Raw genomic sequence first — 14,433 nt, 5'->3', positions numbered from 1 at the left:
AATTTTTTTTTTTTTTCTTTTCTAATCATTTTCCAACACTACGCGACTTCATTGTCTTCAACAGCCAATTATTGCGGTATCGAAGTCGATCTGTTGGATAAGAATGAATTGTAAAATTCTGCAGAATCAACTGCAGATGAAATTGACATCTTTGTGTCGAATTTCTTACCTAAAATTTACAATTTCTATATATGGCACGAGGTAACCAAATATTAAATGTCACCTAAATTTTTACTTAGACTCTGAAAATCTTAACGAAGATCTCGAGCAGTAAATATACATGTAGCTTTATCGTAAACGGTAATTATTGCATAATGTCGTAAAATCTTTCTCTACGTAGAACACATATCTCGTGTCAAAGAACAATCAATTCAGAGAATAAATTTCACGTGTCGGAAATATTTACATCTCTTTTTTATCTAATGTTTCCTACCCAAATTTCCGGTTTATTGCTTTCTTTTTTTTGTTTTTTTTCCGTTATTGCATCTTTCCAGCAATCACGCCTTTCGATAAAGCTTCTTTCACTAAAATCCACGCCTATCGGGAAATACGTTTAAAGAGAATTTGGTCCAAGACTGTTCTGGTAACTTCTATCTATGTTGAAAACTCTTTGATTTTACGTTCTTGATGATCTTATTCAAATTGGTCTTAAAACTTTCTTGCGTTTGGATAGTTTTTGATTTGATATAATGAATGACAATGTCTGTATAGTTGTACCGATACTCGAATTAATTCGGAAGATTTACAGAAATGTTACGAAAAAAGCGAATTATCCTTCTTGTCCGAATGGAAACAGAGAGAGAAAAAGACAGGGAGAGAGAGAGAGAGAGAGCGAAAGAGCGAAAAGACACCTTTCTAACTAGTAATTCTATGACTAATATAAAGCTACTTTACGTATGGCATTAATAATGACTTGTGTACGGCTCTGTTGTCACACAGAGCTGCGTATAACCATAATTTTGAGACGTGTGAGCAATGTTTCGTATCTTTTAATATATAATAATTGATAAATTATCACAAGATGAATACCTAATATCGTGTTATGTATACACACACATACATACATGTATATGTATATGTATGTATATAGCGTAAATTAGAACAGTAAAACTTAACGTGTAACATATATATATATGTATATATGTATATTTATTCATATATAATATGCACTCGAAATACCCGCCAACAAGCTTATATTATATACATGTTGACTTGTGTATTGTCGTCTTTGCAGTAGACGGCATCAAATTTTTTTTCTCACCGTCGACGCTCCGCAAGTTCGATAATTCAAATACGACCTCTTCATATCGGCGTCGTATTATGATCAGCACCATTTTTCGGCTGTAAATCCCGCGATGGATTTCGCAGCTCGTTGCGACTCAGGAAATTTACTATTCCAGCACCGAGTGAGTCTCCCATCACGTTAATTGTCGTCCGAAAACGATCCCTGAAAAGCGTGAGAAAACAATAAAGTCATTGAACTGGTGAAAGGTAGTGTTCAAGTGGAATAAACTGTCCTTGAATTTTTCTTGGGTCTTGGAAATACTCTACTTCTAATGTCCTTGAATAACCTGAAATCGTCCTGGAAATGTCCTTCGATTTGTTACGGATTTTTTTAACGGACACCATGAATCCCAAGAGCTTACAGGACTTTTGAAGGACAGGCAAAATTCAAGGACATTTTCAGGACCATTGGACACCATATCAGGATGTATCCTTACAGCAGCCAATCCACCGCTATGATCAACGTGACATCTTTGGCCGGCAGTCCAACCGTGTCAAGGACCATGACCATGGTGACCAAACCAGCCTGCGGAATGCCGGCCGCGCCGATGCTGGCGGCGGTTGCCGTGATGCTGAAACAGTGGCGAAGGATTCGTCAGTCAGTGAAATAGTCAGCACAGTGACATCGATTACCTGACTGCCACCAGCTGACCAAAGGAGAGATTCACGTTGCGGACTTGAGCTATGAAAATTGCGGCTACAGCCTCGTAGAGGGCCGTTCCGTCCATGTTTATCGTCGCCCCGATCGGCATGACGAAACGAGCCACTCGAGGGTCTATACCGTTCCTGTCCTCCAGACAGCCAATCGCGACCGGAAGTGTGGCGGAACTGGACGAGGTTCCAAAGGCCGTTGCCAAGGCCTGAGCCATGTTCGAAACGTAGGAGAAGGGGTTGCGTCGCGTAACGAGAAAGTAGATCAGCGGAAGGACGATGAATCCGTGGATGAAGAGGCCCACGAGCACCGTCATGAAGTACATTCCAAGCTGGCCGATTATCACCTCGAAGGATTTCATTTCCAGGAGCTTCGATGAGACCAGGAACAACACTCCGATTGGCGAAACCCTGCCGGATGACGCGGTGATTATTGAGTTTCATTAGAACGGAAGGCGTTCAGACCAGCGATAAAATATGCTAAAGGCCTTTTACCAAATCACCCAGTTTGTGATGATCATCATTGCCGATGACAAAGCCTCGAAGAAACGGAGTAGAGGTCGACCGTCAGGTCCCATTTTACCAAGAGTGATACCGAGCACAGTAGAAAATACAACGAGACCCAGTATATTCGTACCGTCGGCGTATTCGTGCTCGATCTTCCAGGTCAGAATGTTGGCTGGGGAGAATGAGGAGCATTGAAGTGAATAAGTACTGATTGCTACGACTCATCGTCGCCGGTTGATGACTAACGACGAATTTACGCTCACCGTTCGTGTCGTTGGCTTTGGGCTTAAGTACTGTACGATACTGCGATATGCAGGCCTGGACCAAGTTCGGTGGAAACATGTTCCTCGCCAGATCCATGAGCGTGTCAACGGTTGTCACGTTTCTCGAAACTCCGGCTCGTTCGATGTTCGACTCGTCGCCGCGTCCGGGGTGAATGGATATGACGAGAATGATACCTGCGCCAAAGAAACTGCGTTAGCTTAAAGGTAACACCATTCTAGGATTTTGGAAACCTCGATTTTTTTATTTTTTCGGGTCTTGGACAGTTGATCGTAAGACACAAACCCGTGATAACTGCACTGACGGTTGTAACCATGTAGTAAACGATCGCTCGCGCCCCGATCTTCCCGCTCAAAGACAAGTCCAGCGAACCAATAGCCGAGATCAGACTGGCCATGATCAGCGGCAGGATTAAACTCTTCAGCATTCGTAGGAACAGTTCGCCTATGTAGTTGACGTACATTATGTCGCGGGAAGGCCAATTTGTGCTGCGTGCATTCCTCAGAACCAGGCCCAAAATTATACCACCAACCACACCGAGGACCGTCAGTATCGTAAGGGCGTTGTGCTTCAGGCAGTTTTTCGTTTGCTGCCGTCGGTTCGGCGGTCGTTTGTTCGGTGTTTGGGGGTAGTACGATGTCCTCCCAGTCCCGATCCGCCCTTGCTTTTCCGCATCCGACAGCGGCGATCTGCGTCAAATAAATGCACTTAATTACATGGTACCGCGGGTTTCATTGGGATAGATTCATCGTGTGAAAAGTGTGTCCATACGTCATATCAGAGGAGAAAATTCATTTTTCGAACTACGTGTTGATCACCATCGAAAAGTGTTAACTCCGTGTTCGTCGGTCGATACGTGCAACAGACCCAACGACTCGAAACGAAGAAGAATTCGATGGATTGGAATGGACAGTGAAATGGATTGTGAAGATTTTTTTTTGAGGGTGTCTCCTAATGGCCAACGCTGCTCTGGACTGGATGCGCGCTGTGCACAGAGGCGGAAAATGCGATATGATGACGACGGTTGACATTTGACAAGTTCGCCGAGCATTAACAAGCAGTTTTACTGACGGTACATGTGTAACTCGTGGTATCAGCTCGTGCGTACACACGCGGTGGATATACGCATGTTCCAAACAGGATATGAATATCCCCGCCCGCAGTTTCGCCCCTCTGTACATCGTCTCCACACGTGTTGGCCGCAGCTCGTCCGTGCATGTCACACCCTTTCGTGTACATCGCCATTCCCAGCACAATGCCGAACGCATTGAATCTGCAATTACTGTGCGCTTTGCGTCTTTCTCTTTATTTTTGGCACAATTGGTACAATTATACGTATATTCAGAAGCTTCGAGGTGATCTGACGATGACCTATAATGAGTTGTACTATATGTCGTCGTTGAATTGTCACTACAAAACCTCTTCGTAAGGTGGTTGGTAATGAAGGTGAAGTGGAAAAGAAGGAAAGTAAAAAGGGATTATCATCAACGCCATCGCGTCGATCGATGTGTATGTGAATAGTTCTTTCACAATGGCCTAGGATTGAAGGCGATACGTGCGGCTTAAGGCGATGAGCGCGATGAATGGAGAGCGTCAGAAGGAACTCCAATTAAAATTCGTCGCGGAGAATAAACGAACCACGAATGCTCTCTATGCAGCACATTTCACGTGTACGTACCTATTCATATACCGAGTACACTGTGACGATATAGACTCATCAAGTAACAGATGCGATACACGTTGCGTGCCATATGCAGAGTGCGATTTTGATGAAACTGCACTTGTCTGCGACATCGGTTGACGTCGTCCAAGTACTCACTGAAGTGGAATTCAATCACAGCAGTAAAAATATTCTGGGAGCTGGAAGTCGAATAGAGACAATCTCGAAATCAATTTGTTCATTTTGTCGATCACTTTATCACTTGTGATAAAGGATGTTTTCCGTTGAGTTGTACGCTTTCTGACTGGACAAAATGACGTTAAACGCCTTAATGATCGGTGACATGAGCTGCAAAATAACCACCACCACCATCACCCCCCATCGTTTTCATTACAATCGGTTGGAAATTAGCACGGTTCAAATGGCACGTCAAAGAAATTATGTTGCCCGTCAATAACAATAATTAGAGGATATATCCAGTTATCGAGCGTTCACATTGTGGAGAGTCGAACAATGGGAGAAATTGGTTGAACAAACGCGTCTATATACTCTCGAAGGTATTCTCATGAATGGGTTCATGAATTCAAGACCTAATTGAAAGTTGGAACAAAGAACGAAGAAGAAACAATCGACCACAGCCAATGCCATCACGATGAAAAGAAAATGATTCCAATTCTTTGAATTCTTCATACATCACAATACAATAAATGAATTTTTTATTTTCAATGATTATCCTGATCAGTTGTCGCGTCGTATCAGGTGATCAGAACCAGAAGATTTAGGCAAGATTTAAAATCCAACGAATCGAGCAAAGTTGTTCTACTCAATTTCAACGACAAGAATCAATGTTTCTGCGCGGAAGAAAAAGAGATCAGAAACAATTTACGTAACTTTGGCTAACGACAAAAGTTCTTTTTGATTGATATATGATATTATAAAGAAAGAACGATAAAAGAACCAAAGAAAAAATAAAAAAAAAATAAATAAAAAACAACAACAACGGACCCGACGGTTAAAAGAGCAAGCAAAGTAAGCAACTAAAAGTAATCGATGTTCTTCGTACTTCCTCCATGGGAACGGATATATGGATAAAATGTATATTTGTACAGATATATATCTATGTATGTATATCAAGCGTCGCCCATTCTGCGAGGCAATTTACCGTGAGGTCATCTCGGGGAAAATAAAAATGTTATCAAGATGAAAGCTGAAGATGGAAGAGAGACTCCTCTTCGAGTTTTCATTCGGCATGATATTGGGTTGTTCTCTGAACATAACGTACAGTTTGTAGCACATATAATAGGTTGTGCTGACCATGCGTACGTGCGTTAAGATGGTATAACAACAAACGGCTGTAACCAACTCGCCCACGTCTGACCCGACTGTCATTTCGTTTCGCTTTTGCTTGATCATGATTACTCCAACTAGCAAATGAAGAAGCGAATCATCACAACCAGCAAGCGTTTGATAATTTGGGTCCCTACTTTAGGGATGTTCATTGAGTCCTTGTTCGAGGTCTGAACATACAGTGGAAAATAATCACGGTAAACCGAAGTAAGAATTCAAATAGTGCGAAAAACGAGAATTTTCTTGTTCCTCGATACAAGATCCATCGGATACAGACAATGAGTCAAGAATATTTAGGAATTATCCATTCGAGACGGTTGAACAATAATTATGGTGACTTGTTCAATTAGCCTAACAGACATCTTCCTTGCGCGAGGATTAATCCGAAAGATTGGCCGTACCTAAATGCTTTCATAAATTGTCCGTCATCGTTCTGAGTTGAAGTAAAGTAGCTAAATAAATTTGAGTACAAAGGCAGCGAGCGACGCTTATAGTATACTTCAGAACTGATATTGGATCTCTTGCAAAAAATCAAGGATAATGAGTTCTCAAAGTCAAAAGAAGAGAAACTTTAAATATTGAAGAGTAAAAAATTGCATACTATCAAAGGAAAAACTAAAATAATGGATTATATAACATTATATCGTAATGAAGTAAATGCAGTTAGAGGGAAAAAATTGTTAGAAGGAAACACTTGAATAAATTGAAATGTATACAAATCAGTTTTGTTATTCACGAAAAGACTAAAGGTTTAATTGGAAATAAGTTTATTTTTAGTTTTTAAAGTTATTTAGGCAAGTGTATATAGTTATGGATAGTTTTTAAATCGACCCCTGAATGCGGGTGATTTTCTTATGGTACCTCCGTCAGGATACATATGTATACATATACAATGTGTATGTATACTGTGTACTACTAAATGTATGTATTTTTAGTTGTTATGCAATAAAGAGTCTTTCTTTATGGTGGTTCAAAGCAAAAAGCGAGAACACGCAGAACGAAAGCTTTGGTGAAAAATGAATGCTGAAACTTTATAAAAAATGTACTCACAATTCTGAGGCGACTTCCATAGTTGACACAAAAGACGCAGCAGATAATGAAATTCCCCCGAGTTCTGTAGCCCGTTTTTTCCAACAGTTGAGAGGTAGACCGGAAGTTGGCCGGGTCAATTGGTAGATGCGCTGATCAATGTAGCGGGTCGATCTGAACAACCGGTGGAAGCCCAGTTGCGGCAAGTAGCTAGTGTTCGCACTCGACAGAGGATGTGTGTTGATGATAGGGAGCTTTCAATCTGTGCCACCTTGGGTGGTACATAGGTTACAGCGCTTCACGATATGTGCCCTGCACATACCATATTACACGATCTCCCCTACGATAGCTTCCTGTCCGTGTCCATAATATCCACTGAAACCACTGTACAGCCATTAATTACCTCCATTGTAAACCTCACCTATATCGAGCCAGACTTTGATCCGCTATCATTCATCAGGAATGATCAGTGAGTGATGAGCGTGGGGTTGGAAGGAAAATAAAATCCACACCACATGTTTGCGCGTGGTAAAATTTTTCGAAATGGCACCATGTACCGGAAAGAAGATCTGACGGTCGATTATCGCGGGACCGATGAGTGTTTATAACTTCTGAACATGTAAATACCTTTGCACATGCAAAGATAAGGCGTACACACCACTGAGACACACGTGTGCGTACAAAAGCAGAAGAATGAATTTAAAACACGTGATTGCGTGCGCGCTGTGAAACGCTTAGGATCGATTTTTAGAGAAAGTCTTTCCATTGAATTACTTGCTTCCCTTATAAACGAGGCTTCCAAATTCTTTTCCAAACAATCCCGGCATGTAAAGATCGCGAGGTATATTCACGTCACATCTTGCTTATACGAACTTAATTTCAATCAATCGATCGACGGGAAACGGGTATGAAATACTGATTGCCCGTGAACATTCATAACAAAAAGCAGGGAACAGGATGAATATACAATGGATAATATTCTGAACAAAAGCGTTGTTGTTTTGACTTTTGAACAATTGGCCGTGCGATTTCATGCATGATTTTGATGGGACTATGTCATGGTGATTTATTGAGCTCACCTCAGCTGGTAACAAGCCGTTTTTTAGATGGTTAATGAAATTTTTTTTTTCAGCCGTATTGTATCATCGCTGATATCCAAGAAATATCCCTTCATCTACCGATTCGAACGTCCTTCCTCGTCGATTGAACCGAATCCCTTAAAACTTTTCAACTATATCCACTCGTGGCTTTTATCATCAGGGACGTCAAATATTCTTCAACAATTGTAAGCTCAAGAGAATCTCATCGATCAAGCACTCCTCAAACCACAATCTCTTATTCTCCTTTTCTTGCTTTCTCTACCCCTCTCCCTCTTAATGTTTCTCCGCTTTATCTCTCTCTTTCGCCCTCTCTCCTACTCTCTCACACCGCCTTTCTTCTGTTCTGCGCAATAATAGACGAGCGAATAACAATTCCTCGATTATTCAACGTACTGGGGAATAAAGCTGCAGCGGGTAATTGAAAACAACAAAGCACTGTGTTTTTGATGGCTAGGGTCGCGTACGTCTTTGAACCGTTCAAATCGACGTAACACCTGGCGGGAACCTGCCTCCACCACTTGTGGCGCAACTCTGTGTGCCACGCGACGATGAACACTGATCGTGGGACAGGAGTCGGACTACCAAGAGACGAGGTAATGCGGTTGTGCGCGCCGCGCAAGCAGTTGGATGTGTGGTGTGGGCTGGAGCTCCGATCATGAGTACGACGGACCACGAGCAGCCCTCGCAGACCTTCGCTATTCCCCGCAGATTTTTTTCCCGCCATTTTTAATTTCGCTCAGAGGTCCCCGACGGGCTGTCAACGTAAATAAAACTGGGCTCGATGTAAGAAACATGAATGACAGAGGATGTTCAGATACGTTGTACTCGGTGATTTGTATTTCATCCCCAAGGTTCAATGTTCATTACCGAGCATCTATATCCTCCTGATTCAGTAAAAATTTCATTTTGGCTGATCGCAGCAGGGATCACTGCAAGATTTTTTTTCTGAAATGAACTTCGACCAGTCTGCAGAGATTCTGAGTCATATTTTTGTCGGGTACGAGCGACACTCGTACGTTTGGAGCAAATTGCAATGTTCAAGTGCCAATTACCATAATCGTACTCAATTGCTCAATTTCAGGATAGGCACCTGAGATAGTGCTATAAATACATGAATGCTTAGATGTTCATAGGTGGACTCCAGGAGACGATGATCCATACTCGACCGTAGCTGTCGAGGAAATTCTGTCAAAATCTGGTGATTTTTCAACATCCAACAATGTATTTTCGGTATTTTCCCCCCATCTCGGGGTGTAACATGGAGGCGCGGCCTTTTCCGTCCTTTTTCGCCAGACGGTAGGGTCGCGGCGCAACAAACTGAGTTACCATAGCAACCGGATCTCTCTCATTCCATCCTCGTCACCATTTTCACTGAAATCCTGATTAACTCTCAGCGGTATCTAAGAAGCCAATCCATCCCCTCCTCTTGCTAATTTTCCGGTAAATCACGAACGGTACCGAGAGGGTAATATCAATTATCGATTTCCACATGCCAATAACGACCACTAGGCACATTACGTACCCCCGAATCGATGACGTTCACTATTGTCGACCGATAATTGGAATAGACAACCATGCATATTACGCTGAAAATTGACTCGGAGGGTGGCCGATATTCACGTGATTCGCGTCGCTGCATCGACGTCCAATTTGTATTGTAATTTTCGAACGCGGATTGCAGCCGAACCGCGTTCAGCGAGGGACACGCAATGCTAGTATTTTTTATCAATACCTATCTCGGCTGCCTACTCGCTTTAATATTGATTCAACTCAGGACCCCGATAGCTCGGCGTCTGGTACATGGAGATGTGTACAGGGATGGAATAACGAGAGTCACTTTTTAAGTTAAGTGTAAAATTTATTTCAATACAAATAATGCCAGCCCTGATTCTGCCATCGCCAATGATGTCGTTATCACGGATCGCTAATAAGCTTCATACATGACCTCCGGCTCACGTGACTCGTCTGCGATCGTCAGTTTGTAATAATCCTCATGAAGTTTCAGCTGCAACGCTGCAGGCGCGGCCACACTCAGCCAACTTACAAGCTTGTTGTTGCTGTTCAAATATTCCAGGATCACGAACAAAATAATTATTAAATAAATGCCTGCGTAATAACTAAACCATATTAATAAAAGGTATCCTACCTTTTCCAGACATGCCTCAAGAGATCTTGAGAACCGCACGGATGCAATTGGAGAAATGGAGTTCCTAAGATCGGATGAATTGCCTGGGATAATTCCGAGTAACACAGGTTGTTGTTGCTTATTAATTTCTGTGCGACCTCGGCGCTGACCGGATTGCAGCCCGCGAAATCTGTTTAACACAAAAAATATATATATATATATATATATATATATATATGTATATTCTTTGGGTTTTTCTACGGGTGTAAGACGAGTCTGGAACCCTGATAAGTCTCCTTAACTACGAGGTAGTACTTCAGGCGATCAAAACATTTCGAGGAAGTCATAGGGTGACTTTTTTTCCGTGAAATATGCGCTGACCCAATTCGTCAAAAGCGCTGCGTCAGGCCTGTGCTGAGGGCTACCGGTGCCTCGAGTAATCCCTCGAGACTATCTCGGGCGGTATATGGGATGCATGGATATGAGAACGGTTGTTGTAGAGTTTTCGAACCAATTCCAGGATAACCGAGGCCGAAGTAAAGTTTTGAGCAACGAACGCCAGCACAGCCGGAGGGTCCGAGAAATCGAAATCCGTTTGAACCAAAGAATACTCAACGTGGTTGCCACTTGCATCGGCCTTAATCGCACCCAAGAGCGGGATTGCGAGGCGTCCGTTGGCTGATTGCTCGTTCGATCTGGCAGCCTCTTTCTCTGAACGAGGCTAAAACGGAGACAGCGATCAGGGGAGAGGACTCCCGGAAAACCGGTGAGTGAGGCGGAGCGTAAAAGCCAGAAACAAAAGAGCGTACGAGCTTAGCTGATATTGTCCGACAAAAAGCTCGCGCTAATGTGACTCTCGTTTGTTTTTTAAGAGGGCTTCTACGACCGAAGCTTCTACCGGGGGACTCGCCTAGCAAACCAACGCCAGCTCTTCCACCGTATTTTCCTTCCTCTTTCAATGCTAACCTACATCCGCTCCAAACATTCAACGTCAAGTGCGTAGGCTGCTTTCGAATCGTGACAGCACCATGACCCTGCAGGTACGTACAAATCAGCGATAGTGAAAATTAAGCGACAACGCCGAATACGCCCGAGGGATGGGGGAAATATATTAGTAATGGAAAATTTTTCTCCTCACCAGACTTCCATCCATTGAAGTAAAGTACTGGTACGCTATAACTCATGGACCACAGAACGTGGTGAAGTGTGATCAGCGGCCTCTCGTCTTTCGAAGCCGCCTCAAAAGGGTCCTTGGCCAACCTGGCGTCCAAGTTTTTAGCCCAATAATCTTTGTCGGTACCAGTTGGTGGCTCGTCGATTGGATATTCGCACGGGACGTACGTTTTCACTTGGCGTGAAAGGTACGCCATTCCGGGTGCGCCCTTCGTGACGATCGGTAATCGTTAAAACGCTGATTGATTATCGGTGTAAGAAACTCAAATATTCAAGTTTTAGTGCTTAATTACGTATTCCGAAGTACAAGAAATACTTAACGGTTGTTCACATTTGTATAATATCAAGTTTTTATCTAAATTCTTTTTTTTCATCACCTGATCGCCGACGAGTTCCCAATCATCGTGAATCTTGTCGGAAACCTTTAACAAAGCTTGAGCATCTTTGATAAAGGTTTCCCACGTGACAGTACCGATTCCATCCATGGCCAGAAATGATGACACGTGACTTGCGACCTTGTGAAAACGAAAACGACTTCAAGAAGAAGAAAGACCGGGGAAAAACAAAACAAAAAACAGCTCCAAATTTGCAAAGTGGCTGTGGAATCACGATATAATAGAAATCTGTACGGGTGGGTGGATGTTTGTACCTACCAACGGAGTTCGGAGTCAACGTCGATACGCCGCGCTGCTTCAACTCGAGATGTCGCTTTTAGTGTCAGCTTCTATCGGAGGTTCCATCTCCAGAGTCACCTTTCAGGAATAGTGTATTACTTTTGCAGCTGAAAAATATATTCAAGTATGTAAACAGAAACAGGGGCATTGAAAGAGTACAAATAACGTAACGGCGAGCAACTGGCTAAGTCAGAGAAAAACTTTCCAACGTAATATATCGAAGCCCAGAATATCCTTGTGGAGAGGGCAGAGCTCAGCACTTAGACATTACGATCGTCAAACATGGCCGCGAAAGTAGCACAGCTTACCAACTGCGGCGAGACGGGCTGAACGGCTCGCAGCTCAACACCCAATACCCTTCATTGTCTCTATCTTTACGCTTGATAACGCTGTCGGTGCCATTTTACATACACCGAAATTCATTCTGTCCAATGTATCCTTGAAGGCGAGGCTTTTTCGAGAGCAGCGAGGATTCCTCGGCCAATATCTTATTCACACACGTGTTTGCGCATTGTAGACAAAGGAAGCCTTATCACGTAGCTGGTAGAATCTCGCATCAAACTTTCATGTCCAAATTTTGCAACAGTCAGACAGTCTGAATTTACGATTAAAAAAAAAATAGCCCTTCCCGACTCGAAACCTGCGGGTACTTTTACTATTTTCAAGCTCATCCTGTTCGCTAATCTCACCGATGCGTTCTAATCTCGAAATAGAACCTACATAGATAGAAATATCGTACAATTGAGAAGGTCGAATACTGCACAATTGCACATTGATCAGCGTCGTGTTCCCTGGGACATTTTGACCGATCGTTCGGAACGTTCGTCAAGAGAGCGGCCGTCGAACGACGGTAAGTATAACAAAACGGGTATTATAAGTGTGCCGAGCGTTGTTATGTGGCGTGGCTGCACAGTACACAGACGCAGTTGGGCACACGGATTGATGGACGTCGTTCTTTATTGACGGGTGGAAGTTGACATGAGAAGAACAGCATCGAAGACAACTACGGCGTTGAGCTGAACGTCGAGAGGCTCGTGAAAAAAAACCGACGCTTATAAGTTCGCAGGTGAAAATATTTCCTCCAATGGGGGCCCAGGAAGAATTAATAAATTCCAAATTTTCATGGAAATCGGGCTTTTCCATTTGTAGTTACTCCAATAACATTCGTCGTCATTTCTACCTCGATGAAGAATTTACAAAACGGGGAAGCTGCACAGCCACAGGCACGGCAGTAGTACCGCACAGTTCTTCCCCTCTTTTATACCGACTATTCAACTTCGGCTGGCTCCGGCTGGGCTCGGACGAAATCGAACCCCCACCCCGTACCCGCGCCGGTAAGTACGGCGATGTGTGGGTAGTGACTGTACCTTTGTGTGCAGGCCGATTTCCAATGCCCCTCAAGCTTCAGGGGCGTGACAAGACTCGACGAGCCGGGCGCGTATCTGGGGGCCCGGTAAAAATTGTCGATGTTAAAATTTTTCGACACACGTGGACGGAAAAATGTTATTCGGATTGTCTCGGGAGCGGCAAGAATACAGGCGAGAAGACAAGACCGAGTAAAGACTCTGCGAATTTATCGCCGATCGGTTTTCTCGCTAAATCGAAACTACGCTGGGTCAGAACGGAGTTCTCGGTAATGGTCGAAGGGAGCTCGTCGCGAGGACGTACTTAACTGTAAACGAGGGTAACGGCACCCCCCGTTTATGCGCAGCTGCTTATCGCTCAGGTAGTGCTAGGCTGGGTTGGTTTGTGTGCGCGTAGCTCTTTGCGCTTGCTCGCTAGGTGTACGTGTACGACACTGCTGGCCCCCCGTTTGAGCGTGTGGTCGTTACCCGAAGGCAAGAGTGTACGTGTGCCGAATGACGCGGCTGCGAGTCGTACGTATAACGTCGAGCGACGGGGTGAACTGAGCAACTTTAGAATCCATGGTATAGACTAGACCGTCGAGTAGTAAGGAGAGTGAGCGACGGTAGACCGACAGACAAACAGACGTGGTTATATTAACGGTTAACAAAACACGGGAACTCGCGACTCGGAGCTCCGAAATACGCATATTGATATTAAAATGAGCGAAGAAGCGGATGGATAAATTCGGTGCTACGGTGTAAATACAGTAGGTGTATGTATATTGTTCGATGCGCGTGTGTGACACACAATCGCCGAGTTATATCAGAGTGAAAATACGTGCACGTAGTACTGTACTTATGTATTGTAGTATGTATTTATGTACTACTGTAATGAATTGTCGCGGGCACAACATCGCTTAGCGGAAAGTTATACCGAGGAGGCCCCGCGACACCCGGGAACAGTTTTGAATAATAACGGACACCTACCAGAGAAACAAGGGACCGAATTTCTAGCATGACGCGCCACTGGGTTGAAGAGATCGCGAGCGTTGCTCGGCCAGAGTCATGCAGCAGCGGGAACAGCACCGTCACTATCACCAGCAGCAACACCATCAGCGGCCCCAAATCCAGCGGTCAAATATAAGGATCAATCCAGTGTTGACTTACGCGTTATGTGAAAACCACACAGTCGAGTATCATCGGCTTGTATACCGTGACTGATCGTAAAACCTACAGAGATATACACACACACACA

The 14,433-nt window shown here is 43.8% G+C and overlaps 2 protein-coding genes across 7 annotated transcripts; both read right to left on the bottom strand.

The window, feature by feature from the left end:
* Nucleotides 1-453: 453 nt before the first annotated feature.
* On the bottom strand, nucleotides 454-8,493 carry LOC124305748 (excitatory amino acid transporter 1-like). Of its 3 annotated transcripts, none has more exons than XM_046765481.1 (8): nucleotides 7,840-8,493; nucleotides 6,782-7,144; nucleotides 3,010-3,413; nucleotides 2,706-2,900; nucleotides 2,431-2,614; nucleotides 1,918-2,346; nucleotides 1,722-1,856; nucleotides 454-1,447 (listed from the first exon to the last, which is right to left on the bottom strand). In XM_046765481.1, exons 2-8 carry the CDS (start codon nucleotides 6,799-6,801, stop codon nucleotides 1,303-1,305), a joined length of 1,512 nt encoding a protein of 503 aa, XP_046621437.1. In that variant the 5' UTR covers nucleotides 6,802-7,144; nucleotides 7,840-8,493; the 3' UTR covers nucleotides 454-1,302. The 3 variants fall into 3 exon arrangements, with proteins under 3 accessions (XP_046621437.1, XP_046621438.1, XP_046621439.1); XM_046765482.1 differs by having other exon boundaries at nucleotides 6,782-7,135; XM_046765483.1 differs by lacking the exons at nucleotides 6,782-7,144; nucleotides 7,840-8,493 and adding an exon at nucleotides 3,496-3,693.
* Nucleotides 8,494-9,697: 1,204 nt separating this feature from the next.
* Nucleotides 9,698-14,302, bottom strand: LOC124305754 (uncharacterized). Of its 4 annotated transcripts, XM_046765510.1 has the most exons (7): nucleotides 14,166-14,301; nucleotides 13,200-13,274; nucleotides 11,812-11,939; nucleotides 11,536-11,673; nucleotides 11,124-11,367; nucleotides 10,007-10,175; nucleotides 9,698-9,917 (listed from the first exon to the last, which is right to left on the bottom strand). In XM_046765510.1, exons 4-7 carry the CDS (start codon nucleotides 11,641-11,643, stop codon nucleotides 9,785-9,787), a joined length of 654 nt encoding a protein of 217 aa, XP_046621466.1. In that variant the 5' UTR covers nucleotides 11,644-11,673; nucleotides 11,812-11,939; nucleotides 13,200-13,274; nucleotides 14,166-14,301; the 3' UTR covers nucleotides 9,698-9,784. The 4 variants fall into 4 exon arrangements, with proteins under 4 accessions (XP_046621466.1, XP_046621465.1, XP_046621468.1 ...); XM_046765509.1 differs by lacking the exon at nucleotides 13,200-13,274 and having other exon boundaries at nucleotides 14,166-14,302; XM_046765512.1 differs by lacking the exons at nucleotides 13,200-13,274; nucleotides 14,166-14,301 and adding an exon at nucleotides 13,501-13,521.
* Nucleotides 14,303-14,433: the final 131 nt, after the last annotated feature.

This window comes from Neodiprion virginianus, chromosome 5 (genome assembly GCF_021901495.1).
Source record: "Neodiprion virginianus isolate iyNeoVirg1 chromosome 5, iyNeoVirg1.1, whole genome shotgun sequence".
Classification (NCBI taxonomy): Eukaryota; Metazoa; Arthropoda; class Insecta; order Hymenoptera; family Diprionidae; genus Neodiprion; species Neodiprion virginianus.
Note: the sequence above shows the minus strand (reverse complement) of the source record. Positions and strands in the feature narration are given on the sequence as shown.

Excerpts from the sequence above, each read along its gene's own strand:
- LOC124305748 (XM_046765481.1), bottom strand. The coding sequence starts at position 6,801 with ATGGAAGTCGCCTCAGAATT. Across the intron at positions 2,901-3,009 it reads CGTCAGTGCAGTTATCACGG|GTATCATTCTCGTCATATCC; the intron begins GTTTGTGTCTTA and ends TCTTTGGCGCAG. Across the intron at positions 1,448-1,721 it reads ATAGCGGTGGATTGGCTGCT|GGATCGTTTTCGGACGACAA; the intron begins GTAAGGATACAT and ends CACGCTTTTCAG.
- LOC124305754 (XM_046765509.1), bottom strand. The coding sequence starts at position 11,643 with ATGGATGGAATCGGTACTGTCACGTGGGAAACCTTTATCAAAGATGCT. Across the intron at positions 11,368-11,535 it reads GGGAACTCGTCGGCGATCAG|GGCGCACCCGGAATGGCGTA; the intron begins GTGATGAAAAAA and ends ATCGTCACGAAG. Across the intron at positions 10,176-11,123 it reads CTTCAATGGATGGAAGTCTG|ATTTCGCGGGCTGCAATCCG; the intron begins GTGAGGAGAAAA and ends TGTGTTAAACAG.